The 14,077-nt window shown below is 34.9% G+C and overlaps 1 protein-coding gene across 2 annotated transcripts in view; it reads right to left on the bottom strand.

Moving 5' to 3' along the window:
• LOAG_17881 overlaps positions 1–13,763 on the bottom strand; it is a gene marked incomplete at both ends in the record, with an annotated part of 32,770 nt that extends 19,007 nt beyond the window's left edge. For both annotated transcript variants that reach the window (XM_020450544.1, XM_020450543.1), the window contains 23 exons: positions 465–767; positions 1,162–1,283; positions 1,565–1,730; positions 1,970–3,908; positions 4,169–4,729; positions 4,851–5,138; positions 5,230–5,579; positions 5,899–6,026; positions 6,180–6,309; positions 6,553–6,769; positions 6,913–7,140; positions 7,252–7,691; positions 7,937–8,094; positions 8,365–8,500; positions 9,413–9,523; positions 10,246–10,527; positions 10,798–10,999; positions 11,204–11,319; positions 11,768–12,413; positions 12,669–12,853; positions 13,294–13,366; positions 13,491–13,638; positions 13,753–13,763. In XM_020450544.1, coding sequence (XP_020305765.1) covers positions 465–767; positions 1,162–1,283; positions 1,565–1,730; positions 1,970–3,908; positions 4,169–4,729; positions 4,851–5,138; positions 5,230–5,579; positions 5,899–6,026; positions 6,180–6,309; positions 6,553–6,769; positions 6,913–7,140; positions 7,252–7,691; positions 7,937–8,094; positions 8,365–8,500; positions 9,413–9,523; positions 10,246–10,527; positions 10,798–10,999; positions 11,204–11,319; positions 11,768–12,413; positions 12,669–12,853; positions 13,294–13,366; positions 13,491–13,638; positions 13,753–13,763 — 6,940 coding nt within the window. The remainder of the gene's footprint in view (positions 1–464; positions 768–1,161; positions 1,284–1,564; positions 1,731–1,969; positions 3,909–4,168; positions 4,730–4,850; positions 5,139–5,229; positions 5,580–5,898; positions 6,027–6,179; positions 6,310–6,552; positions 6,770–6,912; positions 7,141–7,251; positions 7,692–7,936; positions 8,095–8,364; positions 8,501–9,412; positions 9,524–10,245; positions 10,528–10,797; positions 11,000–11,203; positions 11,320–11,767; positions 12,414–12,668; positions 12,854–13,293; positions 13,367–13,490; positions 13,639–13,752) is intronic.
• Positions 13,764–14,077: the final 314 nt, after the last annotated feature.

Here is a 14,077-nt window from a genome sequence, read left to right as displayed (position 1 = left end):
CTGGAAGTATAACTGTAACTCTATCGATTGTTCTCGGAATATTCCGAGAAAGCCGAAAATACTTATTGTCACATGCCAAACCTCTAATTTAAAATTACTTTATCCGTACTTTCGTCACCGATTAACGCGCAAATGAGATACTGGACCCAAATATTGTGAGATTTCCAAAATTCTTTGAAAAATTTAAAGTTTTAAGAATTTTAACAAAAAAAAACCTTGAAATTCAAAATCGTTAAAGCAGAAATTTTCATCGACTTAAAACTCAACAAATTTACTAATTCTTAATATTGCACAAGGAAAGCATATTTATCTAATGTCAATTAGGATAATTTTGTTAACTATGTTAAACGGCAAAAAATACTATTGTCCTAATGATATTTTGGACCGAGATATAGCGGGATAGCTGAGTTTAACTCGAAAATACATGCTATTATGTGCTTTAACCTCTGGAATATGCCACTTACAAGCTTCATCAGTTGTAACAGTGATAATATTTGATTGAGGTCCAGGTTCGGAGGTATGTGCTGTTACATGTACTTCGTAGGTGGAATCAGGTAAAAGTCCTTCCACCGTAATTTTTTCATCTTTGGTATTTCGAGTAATGGGTTGTGAAGAACGTGGGCCACATTCACCACGAGACTTGAGCCTATATACCAAAGTATAGCCAGTAATTTGTCCATTAGGTTGTGCTGGTGCTCGCCACATTATTGATGCAGCTTCCGGTCCGTATGGATGAGCATCAAGATCTTCTACTGCGCTTGGTGCACCTACAATGATGCTTATGGGATAGTGCAACAAATAAGCCTTAATGATTATAAATAAACGAAAAGATAAATGCTAAAAGCTAATAAAAGTAAATAAACAGCCTTGCTAATAATTTACCAATCATTTGTTACATTAGAATAGTCTAATCAAATCTAAAACTAACTTCTTGCCAAGTTTATCAACATATTTTTGTTAATGACATCTAAATATGATAAGATAATCAAACTGTAATGATTATTTTAGATAATGGTAGTTTGTTTTAAGCTTTACTATTAGCTGCCAAGTAGCTATTTATTATTAGAAATTATGATTATCTTTCAATCTGGTGTTGAATATCACGATTAAACGTCAAATATTTTTTGTGATATTGATTACTACTTGTGTTACTATAATTACCTTCAGCGGTTGTGATGGATACTTCCTTGCTCCAATCTGAAGCACCAGCTTCGTTTTCAACCCGAACCCGCATTCGCCATAGCGTATTCGGTGATGCATCCAGCACTCGATCAGTTATACCGCTGAAGTTAGTAAGATATCAGAACAATTCATAGTTGATTTAACCGTAACTTATTGATATGATTACGTTTTTTCAAGCACAAAGGAGGGAAGATTCTGAATTCATAACAATGAGAATGAGAGCTTTTTGTATAACATCCTTCAATTTGGAAATCAAACCACAAATTACTTTCTCAACAATTCAACATATAGTATTGGCGGCTATAAACAGATAGTACTGTGTAAGCCTTCAAATAAATTACTTATTTCGAGAGTTCAAAATTATATATCACAACTGTCTCACCTGGGTACATCAATTTCCTCGGGTAATGTTGAACCATTGGTGTATTCCAGTCTATATTTGATGTTTGAACATTGCCAAGAGGACTGACTAGGTGGCTGCCAGCTAATATGCACCTGATAGGGTGATGGCGCAAAAGCGTTCACATTCGATGGTGGTGCAAGAGGTGCTAAAGAAATGCACAATCACAATATTCATCTTCAAGAGAGAGAGAGAGAGAGAGAAAAGAAAACGAAAAGCCGATTTAATCGAAACTAAATTTAGGGATATTATTTTTGAAATTAGACAGGGTTTTAAACCAGAGAAGCAGTAGGATAAAAATAAAACAACAGTGATACTTTATCTGCTGCATTCTATCGCAAAATTTTGAAATATATTTTAAGTGGTGCAAAAAAAAAAAAAACTTACGTGCACAACCGGTCCGTGCACTTCCTTCCGGACTTGGTTCACTAACACGTTGCTTTTGATCCACAACTTTAATACGAACGAAATACAGAGTATCAGCATCTAGTAGGGATAAACGTTGTTGATAATTACGTCGACTCATGTCATGTTCAATGATTCCATCGTATTCCGTAAATGTCGGATTATCGCTGGAACGAAATTCGATGATGTATCCACGAACTTGATTTTTTGTATCCAAAATACCACTCCATTGAACATTCAATGCATCAGCACCATCTGCCGTAACTTGTGGTGCATTTGCTACCGGTGGTACCTTGAACGGATCCGTGGAATAACGTGTCCAAGAAAGAGGACCAAAACCACGTTTCGTGCCAGCCGCAATACTGATGTTATAGGAAGTTTCAGGATGCAGGTTATTCAAAAGATGTTGCAATGTTGGATGATCTATGAGAAAAGTTTTCAATTGATCGTGTGGATCATCCAGCGAAACAATTCCCACTTTGTACTGCGTTATTTGTCCCAAAGGATCCGGTGGTGGAATCCAACGAATGTGAAGTGAATGGTCAGTTTTCTCGATCAATTCAATAGCACGTGGCGCATCAGGCAGAGTTTGTAAAGTATTTGCAATAGTTACCGTACTCCAAGGACCATAAGAACCACCAATTATATGAGCTGCAACCTGAACTCTAAATTGTCGCCCACTTTCTAAATTTGTAACATTGAAACAATGCCGAGGACTTTCAGCTGGACATTTCAATAATTGATCCTTGCTATCTTTCTCAATTTCCATCCAACGGCTTTCATTCAATACTTGATATCGAATCTTATACTTATCATGCGGTCCATATGGTGGATAGGGTGGTAGCCAGGAAATCATGAAATAATCAGTACCTTCTTGAGCGACTACTAGATCTTGTGGAGGTAGTGGTGCATCCGCTTTAGCAGTCATTGCATCCAGATTCTCCGTATTTGGACCACCACCAATGCTGTTGTAAGCTTTCACACGCATTATATACTTTGTGAATGGTGTTAAACCTTCAATATTGATCTTTGTATCGGTAGTATTCGCAATCTGACGCTCCAACTTCGCCCAATCATCTTGTCCTTGTATCTCGTACTCATAGTTTACGATATGTCCATGACGTTGTGAACATTCTACTTGTTCCCATTGGAAACTGATCGAACGTTCTAAAGCATAGCTAAGTTGTAAATTCAACGGTGGTGCACTCGGAGGTTGCTGCTCTGTTGCAATTTCTTTCGATTCCTCGGGTCCTAATTCCGTGGTACGTGCACGTACTCGTACTTCGTACAGAGAAAAAGGTAATAATCCAGTTAATGTATATTCCAAATCTTTATGATTGTAGACAGTTACAAAATCACGACTGACATCACGTGGTTCTTCGTCCGGGCAAGCTAATCGATGTTTTAACCGATAGCTAATATCATAACCAACAATGGAACCACGCTGTACCAATGGTGCAAGCCACTGTACATGTACTTCGTTAGGACTTTTAGCACGCAAACGCAAATCTCGAACTGGACCCGGAATTCCTTGCCGAGTAGTTATTACCTGTTCGGAGCTCCATGGACTTGATCCTACCTGATTGGTGCATCTTAGCTTTACAGCCCAGCGAGTATTGGCTTCCGAAGGAAAAGTGTAATCGGTTTGAGTTCCCGGTACTGACACAACTCGCTCTGCTTGCCCCCCTGCCCGATAAGCAAGATCATAGTTTAGCTGATCACATTGCCATGTATCTTTGGCTGGTTGAGCCCACGAAACTCGAATTTCATTGGTGGACGGGGCGTCCAACCGAATAGCCTGTGGTGGTGCCGGTGGTGCGGAACATCGGGTACGAGCCCGAACTTCTGGGCTTGGAGCAGATTTTTCATTTTGCGCTGATACAACGCGTACCCGAAGATCCACTACGCTGTTTGTTGGAAGCTAAAACAGAAAAATTGTAAAATCCAAGAGAATTTTTAATGCTTATTTGTTCTCATCTAATTTATATCTCCATATAATATTTCTTAAATTCCCTAATACTTTCAGATTCTAGTTTGAAAAATGTAAAAGTAACTAATACTTTACAGCGGTAGTTTTATGATACTGATAATAGCTCCATTATCACCATATCATGTACACTTGGTATAGCTGTCGGTAAAGTACTGGGAATTAATGAAAATGTACAAAAACCAGATATTAACCTGATCAACTTGAGCAGTGTAAACACGACGTCCAGGATATGCCGGAATTCGCCGACCATACTGCTGCCACACTCCATCACCAAGACAATATTCGATCACGAATCCGCTTACATCACCATCTGGTGCATTCCATTCCAAAGTTACTGAGGTTGCTTGCTCCTCAATCACTCGTGGAGCAACCATTGAACCACTCGATGGTGCTGAATCGGTACGTACTTCGATTGCCGTACCTGGATGATAATGAATACCATCGGTAGTAGCATCCACGGTTATATTGTAACGCGTGTTAGGTGACAAATTATCGATATTGTATTGCAGTGTAGATCGATCTACCGTAAATGATATAGGTTTAGCACCACGTTGCAGCACAGGTGTCACATGAATTCGATAACTGACAACACGGGCTGCATCAGTGGGGCGCACATTCCATCCAATTAAGATCCTATTTGCTCCTCCACCTAACTTGTTTAGTGAAATAACCTGAACAGGACCTTCACTAATGTGACCAACTTGAGGTTCGCTCCATGGAGACCAGGTACCACTCCGATCACCAGCTGACACCTGTAACATAATCATTGTTAATATGCAATTTCATGCTTAGTAAAACGATCGAAATGTCAAAAAAAAGCCATCTATGACCAGCGATTTTTTTAGAAAAATTTAAATATTTCAAAATTCAAACCATAAATGTATATTGCTTCTCGGGCTCTAAGCCATCAATTCTGCCACAATGAAGTTTTGTCCCGGCTGGTGATGGTGATAGTGGTGATAGTTGCTGCATACGAATGACTTCCTCACCACATGGATTATATGAGGGAAATTGGCGCTCCTGGTATTGTTTGGTGCCCGCTATTGCATACCTACATTTGTATTTGTCGATTAAACCGGACGATGGATAAGGTTCTTGCCAAACCAAATCTGCCTTATCCGTTCCAGTACTTAGAATTCGAACCATCGGTGGAGCTGGAATCTTAAAAAAAACACGAAATTGATTTCATCATCGAAAATATTCTCGATTTACTAGTTCATCAATTAAGTACAATCTACTATAGTAAACGTACTTCAGGTGCAGCAGCAGTTTGAAATTGAACCGGTTCCGACCATGGTCCTGGTCCTTTTCTTGTAAATGCTCGTATCCGCACCGAATACTTTGTATACGGGGAAAGACCAGTGATTTTGGTTCTAGTACCTCTGACAACCTGTTTAATTGTATCATCAATTCCATAATCATGCCGTTCCAAAGGTACTGCTTCGAATTCATATTCTGTTATTTCACCATTTGTTTGCAAGCAGGCAGGTGCTTGCCAGACCACGGCTACTTCAGTAGGTAGTACATTTGTAACACGAATATAAACTGGAGCACCACTTGGTGCAGCTTCTTCAGTTTGCACTTCCTGACTTACACGTTCACCTAAAATGTTATTCTTGATTCAAAATTTCATACAACATTCGGATTGATAAATGTTTTTTCATCTGATCAACTCTTCTCCTTTTTTTCTTTTTTTTTTTGCAGAAGGAATCGTTTGCATGAAACTGAAAATGATTACCACTAAGACATTTAAAATGTCGTTAGAGAGACCAGAACAGGTACTAGAAGATAACAAATCGAATGTCATATAACAAAAATATCATATCAAGTCGTAAAACAATCTGTTCAATTATTCAAGCAAATTTCAAAAAATTGATGACTATATATATCAAGATTCAAAATGAGAAATGAGAAGTTTTACCAGCAATATTCGTTTTTGCAGCAACAGAAATACGATATTTCGAATGTGGCAGTAGGCCTCGAAGGGTAAATGATGGCTTGTCACTTGTCGCTGTTATAGGTTTTTCTGTCACTTGATCGCACATACCTCTGAAATAACTCTCATTCATTCAACAAATTTATTCGAAATAGTTGAAATGGATTCGTAGATCAGAGATCTGCTGGCTAAATATGGATTTTAAATCATGAGTGAATATTTATAGATTTTCAAATCTTCTGAAAATAATAATCAAGATAACTTACTTTGACAACAGTTGATAAGTCACTTCGTAACCTGTAATTTGCCCATAAGGATTTTGCGGTTGCCTCCAGGAAAGCTGAAGTGTATCCGATGATTGTGGATAAATCCGTAAATCAGAAACCGGCCCAGGTGCTATAAAAAAAAAATCAGAATGCAAGTGCTATAGTTTATAAGTTACAATAGTTTGAAAATATTAGTCTTAAAATAAGAAAATAGAGCTCCACAAATTTGCTAAATTTGGAGGGGAAAAGTAACTTAAACTTATAAACAGCTTTTCCAGCTTTGTTTAAGAATTTAAGCTTGAAATTTTTTTGGAAATTGAGGAGTTTAAGCTTACAAAACTTATATAATTTCTGCTTACACAAGGTTACATACCTGTTCCTTCGGTTTGTACAGTAACTGGACGTGACCACTGCGTTTCACCCGCTGGATTAGCAGCTTGTACCTCAAAAGTCCATCGTGTATATGGTTCCGAATCAAAAATTACATGATTTTCACCACGTGTTAAGTTTTTAAAGCCTTGATTATGTGGAGTGCTGTATTTTACGACGTACCACAAACGATTACAATTCCATTCTGATTCATGCAATGCCTGAAATATAACTCATTTCTACCGCAATATTGGTACCATTTCAATATCGGATATTTCCTAACAAATTACGCTTTTGATATAGTTTTAAAATCGACTCAACTGTTCAGATTCATTTAAAATTTACTACAGATTCCAAAATTAACCTTCCAGGATACACGGATTTGTGTGGGTCCAAGTGAGGTAGCTTGTACATCGAATGGTGCACGACGTGGTACCGAACATTTGATCTGTGTTTGAACATTAACTGCTGATGACGTGTAAGCAATACCATTGTTAGCATCGACCGCATGAATTCGAATCTGATAATTGTGACCAGCAGGTAAATTACTAAGATCGATACTGTAAGGTCGCTGCCAGCCTGTGTATGGCACCTGAATATAATGGCACATTCATGTCAAAGCTTCATTATGAACTCAAAATTTGAAGCATAAAATTAATAATTAAGAAATGGAAATTTTCAAAGATATAAACACTTATCATACTTGCATTCGGAGTCTTTGCCAAGCTGTATCGGCCGAAGATCGATATTCAATCTGATAATTTTGGATGAGATCATCTACTCGTTCTTTACTTGTCCATGTAAGCACCGGAATCCCGTGTCGATAGCTTACTGATGGTCCGATGATTAATTCACCGATAGGTGGTGTTCGAACAGAAGCAATTTGCGACCATGCTGATGCACCAGCTGAATTCTTTGTACGGATTCGAACAGACCATTGCTGATTTGCTTCCGAATCAAATATATGAGAAGTTTGATATCCGCTTAGAAGTACTGGTGGAATACGTTGCGGTTCCGTTACCTCAAGTTCCACTTGTATGTCATTGCACTGCCAGGTACTTTGTGGTGGTTGTGCCCAACTTACCCGGATATGGCGTGGATCAGCAGCTTGTACTTGCAAATGTGATGGAGGATGAGTTGGTGCTAAATTATGGAATTATTGTATTTGAAGTTTAAGGACCAAAAAATTTTTGCTTAAAACAATATTAGTGATAGATTTCGGAAATTATATAACTTAAGTAAAAATGAAGTGGATATAATTTAGTAAGCCATTTTTAGAATAAAACAAAGTGATTAGAGTTTAATAAGTTATTCTTAAAATGAAAATTTCTACATAACAGTAAAGAATCTACCAGAATTTACACAGGAAAAAAGTTTTAAAAACAAACCGGAACAAACGGTTCTTGCCGATACTTCCGGACTGGTATACATAACATATGAATTCCGATCAAGTACTTGAATTTGTATATGATACATATTACCTTGTTGTAAACTTGTTAACTGCTGTACATAACGTTTATTATCACCCACATACGGTACAATTTGACTGAAAAAGAATGATCTTAAATCTTAAAAATTTATCTTAAAAATTCTTAAAAATTTAAAAAAAAACATCTTGAAAATTTAAAATGCTCTTAAGTAACGAAGAATTTTTTCAAAAAATAAGTATTAATTTAAATTAGAAAGATTAAAATTGAATCTTAAAATTTTTAGTTCCCTTTTTTATGAATGATATAGAAGTAAACAACATAATTTAATTCTTTCTTTTTTTTGCAAATATACCTATTGCATTAAATCATGCAAAAAAAAAAATCACCCATAAGAAGTCCAACCAGTACTATCAGTTCGATACTGTACACGATATCCGAAAACACCATGACTACTACCTCCACTATTCCATTCAACTGATAAATCACCGTCACGTGTGAATACGCGTAGATTTGAGATAAGTTCTGAAATTTGCAAACCATTAACTTTTTTATAGTTCGCAAAAATTTCAAAATAATTGGCATGCATAGCATCAATATTACTAATGTCACATAAATCAATACCATATCACATACCACATCATGCTATGATTAGCTTATATTATAAGTTACCTTTAGCCATAATATCATGCTTATTCCCATGGGAAAATATTAAAATGGAACATGATTGTGGTGAAATTCCAGAACAGAGATATTCATCAATTTAATTTCTTTTAATGGAAATAAATTTTTTGTGAATTAAATTTTTTTAATGGAATTAAATTCCATGAGAATATTCTGTGAATGACAGTAACTTTAAGTAACTTTGAAGTACTAATTTTCAAACCATATAGGATTATCGTCTCATTACATTTATTTGAATAAAATTTGGAAGAAAATTTTAAAACAGGAATTGAAACCATAGGAATTGGAAAATTTTGACTATCAGGTTTACTGTTTGCATTCTACAACCAATGGCTCTCCCGAGCCATACAGATGCATGGATATAGGAATTTCCCAATTATAGGATATATTTGAATATATATCTAAATGTTGTCATACAACTCATATTGCATTACTTATCATCAGGTGATATTTGACACTACGGATGTCTTATCATAAGTAGCTAATTAGTTAAAGTCAAAAAAAAAAAGTTCAAGCTTGAGGATGAGCACTAATTAATGCAGCCAAGCCAATACTTAGCCAATACTGTTCGGAGTTATGCGAAAATAAATAAAAATTTTTGTATAAATTTAAAAATAAAAGAAATCTAAGTAAGTGACATTATAGTAAAAAAAAAAAAAGAAAAAAAACAGGCGACTACTTAGGACAAAGAGTTATTTGATTCAAACAGAGGATAACATTGAAGGTCACACGACACAGCACACGTAATCAAACCTTCATTAAGATGACGAGATATAGCAACAGCGTAATTTTCATCCGGTGAACGACACCAGAAGTCTATACGTGGATCACAGATGCTACGTAGAACACGAAGAGCTTTGGATACTGGAAATGGGGGACATATGACCTGATGATAACAAGTGCTAAATCACTAGATGATATCATTTCTTTTCAGGATAGATAGGAACAATGTAGGGTAGATAGAATGAGATCAGATATATATATATGGAAATAGCTGGAAAAGTAACTTAAATTAATTGATTTAATTTGTGACTTCAAATTTTTCAACAATATTTACTTTTTATAACTATAAATTCACATTGACCTCCGAACATGACAAGCACTTCGTCCAATAACACTTATCTACCTATCTTTTGCCTAACTTATTCCTCTAACTAATTTCACAATAGCTACTGTTTTCCCTTTGTTTGCATAAACCCCTTTCGATTAAACTCTTACAGCTCTCGTAATAAAATGCAAAAATAACCTATTAAAAGACTATCAATGAGTGACCAAAATATCAAAGATAAAGAATTGATAGCTGATAAAAAACCAAAATTTATCAATTTTTTAGTTCACAAAAAGCATGTGACACTAAATTATGACAATTAAAATATATGTAAATGTAAATATAAATGTAAATAAAATAGAAATCTGAAGTGTAGCAAGTTTTTAATGTTTAATTAATTTATTAGAAGTATTTTTCGGCTTTTAAATCATCTTATAACTTATAACCTAATCCTTTCATTACAAGATGATCTATCCTACTATCCTGAAAGTTAATAACTTTTAAGTCCACATGGAATCAATTTAAATTAGAATAATACCTTTAGAAGTACTTTGTAGATTTACAGGTGTGCTACTAGGTCCAGTCCCAGCACGATTCCCTGCACGCATTTCCACATGCCATTCGCCAGCGACCGCATTCTGGAAAGTGAATTGACGTTGCCCACCTGCCACTCGTTCCGAAAACGGTATTCCGCTTTGATATCCTGTTATTAGAAAATATGGTTCACATTCACGATCTTCCTGATCAGACCAATCCCAGGTGAGGCGAATTCCTTCGGGTACACTTTCCAGTCGTAAATCCTGAGGTGAATTACTGGGTGCTAAAACAATAATACTTGATATACGGAAGTGGCAATGACTGATAAAGTCACGTCAAAATTGAAAGCTTAAAATATTAAACTGAAATTTCAAATAATTAACTGTAGAAGAGATAAAACGAAGTTGCAATTAGTGAGCTTCTCGAAACCGATGAAAGACATCATACTTCAAATCAATTAAGTGGAGGATTCTAAAGCAAAATTTGCATTCGGGATATTGCAGAATGTCTTCCCGTGATATCATGATGCAAATGTAATGCATGAAAAACATACCCTGACAGTGAACAGTAAAGCTAGTCGCTTCTGAGGTAGCAAGAATACGTCGTGATTGATCAATAGCTGATACTTTAACATAATAATGTTTATTGATTTCTAGATTAGTTAGCTCCTGTCGGAAGTGAATTTCAGATGGTGAATGAGAAAGATAACCATTAACATGTCGCCATTCACTATCTGAATCTGAACGAAGGTCGATCTGAAAATTCAAGAAAAAAAACAATTTATTAGCTGAAACTTTGTCAACATTGTATTAAAGCTAATTGACCATCGAGACAAGATGCTATCTCGATAAGCTAACAACAAATCCTGATTGTCTGTCATATCATTTGTTGCATCATCATCTATTGCACAATAAACTTACTACGATTACAACGATTTTTCCTAATAAATTACAACATACTTGATAGGCTAGCACATTTGACGTATCACCGCCAATAGTCCAGTATAGCAGAATACGTGATCCACGTTGCTCGACACGTGGTTTATCAATACCAAGAAGTGGTTTTGGCATACCACCTAAATAATCATTTTCATTTATTCACTGGGTTATTTGAAAAATGAAATTAAATGATTCTTTTTTTTCATCTAAATTAATCTAAAATGATAGCAGAATTTGTGATAAAAAAAAACTCTTAAGTTGAAAAACGTGCTTGTGCAAAAACTTGCAAAAGTGTGCAAATAAGCATGCAGCGATAGAGAAAAATGCTAAGCGTGATGCAATAAGCAAGCAAATATTTAGTATCATACTTTGATCATATCAATTCATTCGAAGTTTCTAGAAGAAAGTACGTCTTCTACTTTGCGCATAAGTTGTAAAAAAAGTAGGACTGGAAGTTCATGAATGTAAACCGGATAAGTCGCTGAAAATGTAAGCCGGATAAAAAACAGATGAGTCACTCTATGCTTGTTAACCGTATTAGCAAATCACACGTGTCAACATAGTTCGTTTGTTACGTCCTCTCACCTCGTTTATCATTCCGTCCCGGTAACACACGAACTTGATCCAGTTGTTGTTGTTGGATACGTTCCTGTTCTAGTCGTTGTTGCTCTTCCTGTTGTTGTCGATGTTGCTGGATCAATCGATGATGACGTTCACGTTGTTCACGTTCCTTCTCCCATTGCTGTCGTTGATGTTCATAGTACTGCTGCTGCTCAGCTGCTCGATTGGCATGGTCATATTTTAGATGTTCACGATCACGTTCATGTTTATACGCAATCCGGTTACGTTCACGTTCCCTATTTAACCTATCACATTCCATTTGCAATCTTTTACGTTCACATTCTTTTATCCGATTCCGCCAACGTTCCTGCTCTATTTGTTCTCTCTCAAATTCACTTTTCAATTTAATCCTTTCACTTTCCCCTTTCGTTTCCATTCTTTCTTGCTGCTCTACTGGTTCTTTCAATCCCCTCCCATAACCGGATAGCTCGGGATTCTGTAGAGAAACAACTTTGAATATAGGTGTACCCAGTTCACCAAAATCAGTTCCAGCACGTACGGAAATATTGTAGATGGAATTTGGTGACAAATGTCTAAGGATAGAGGAGAAGAATGACCCTGGTACCTTTTCAGTTTGTATTTTCCTTGTATGCAGATCTTCTATTTCAATCTAAATTGAACCAAGACTAATTAATCAAATAGAACTAATTTTAGATTTACTTTTTTTTCCTTTTTTTTTGTTTGTTTTATGCAAAAATCCCCAGAAATACTGCTTCACTTTCAAATTATCATTTCAATTTTATGAAATGATAAAAAATTTTTTAGACAAAAGCTAAAATAAAAAAATGTCCCAAATGAACTAAATTAATGTCAAAAAAGGAAAAAAAAACTATGCAGAGAAAACATATAACATGCAAAATAGTACTTGTGCAAATTTGAAAAATAAAAGAAGAAGAGGAAGAAGAAGAAGAAGAAGAAGAAGAGAAAATGGTGCCTGATAAAAAGGAATATGTTTCGTGTTTAAGGGTGGTAACCAATGAAGCTCAATGCTGGATGCATCATGAGGATTGATTTGAAGATTGTGCGGTGATGATGGTATAGATGGTTCCCCTGAAATGGACATCATCGAAAATGGACATTCACAGAACACAACAAAACATGCAAATAAAATTTGAAGCATTTTTTTTTTTCTTTTTTTTTTCTTTCATTTATGATTGAAGAATTTTTAAAGCATTCATTGATAAAATTATCTATAAAAGATTTTGGAAAAAAAAAAAAAGCACCAAGGGGACGGACAAATTTCAACGACTGCAAACTTATCATTAGCATGCTTTTGTTGACAAAAAGAAAAAAAAAGAAAAGAAGAGAAAGAAAGAAAAAATATTTCTTATTCATGAAGAGAAAGTGAAAAATAGCAGAAACATTGAGCATGCATGCTTTTTTTTTCTTTTTTTTTTTTCAGAAATAAACTTGCATGGGTAACATATAATAGAATAATGGCGGATAATGATAGATTTAAGTTTAATTAGACACGGAAATTTAAATAATACCAGCTTCAACAAGGATGAAGAATAATGGGCTACCATGTGTTGTCCATTCACCATCTTCTAATTCATATATTAACTAAAATTATTGTAAATTATGAATGAGATAAAAGAATCATCTTCAAAACTACAGTACTTACAGTACTCATACTACCGTACTTCTTCTTCTCTCTTTGTTTGGTATAAAAATTTGAATAACTTACATCAGCAGTATATTGTATACCAAATGATAATTTTGATAAATCATAGCAAAAATCTTCCGGATCAGCAATTCCTTCTGGACATTTGAAATATTGGGGTGTTTCGATGATACGTGTCCACTGATCACCAGCACTCTTTTTATACGATAATCTAGAATTGTATTAAAATTTTAAATTAATTCTACAACAACAGTAACAATAATAGCACTAGTAGGAATTGAAATATAAAATAAAAGAAAAAATTAGCTAACTTGAATTTGATAACTTTTTCAGCATGTTCAGATAATGGTGTCCAAGCTAAATATGATTTTGGTGGTGCCAAAATGATACGAAGTTGATAAATGTTATGATTATCTAAATAATAAAAGTAAAGTTAATAAAAAAATTCCTTTTTTACATAACAATTTTGTTTTTCGTTTTTATTATTAAACAATTTTAGTTTATCAAATTATTATTTAAATAATTAAGAAATGATAACAATAAAATAATTCGTTAAAATCAAAAATTAAATTTTATAGGAATTAATTGTATAAATTCTATCTTTATCAAATTGTTATTAAGCTATCAAAGCATAAAAAAAAAAANANATA

This window comes from Loa loa (assembly GCF_000183805.2).
Source record: "Loa loa unplaced genomic scaffold supercont3.144, whole genome shotgun sequence".
NCBI lineage: Eukaryota > Metazoa > Nematoda > Chromadorea > Rhabditida > Onchocercidae > Loa > Loa loa.
This window is presented reverse-complemented; position numbering and strand designations above follow the sequence as displayed.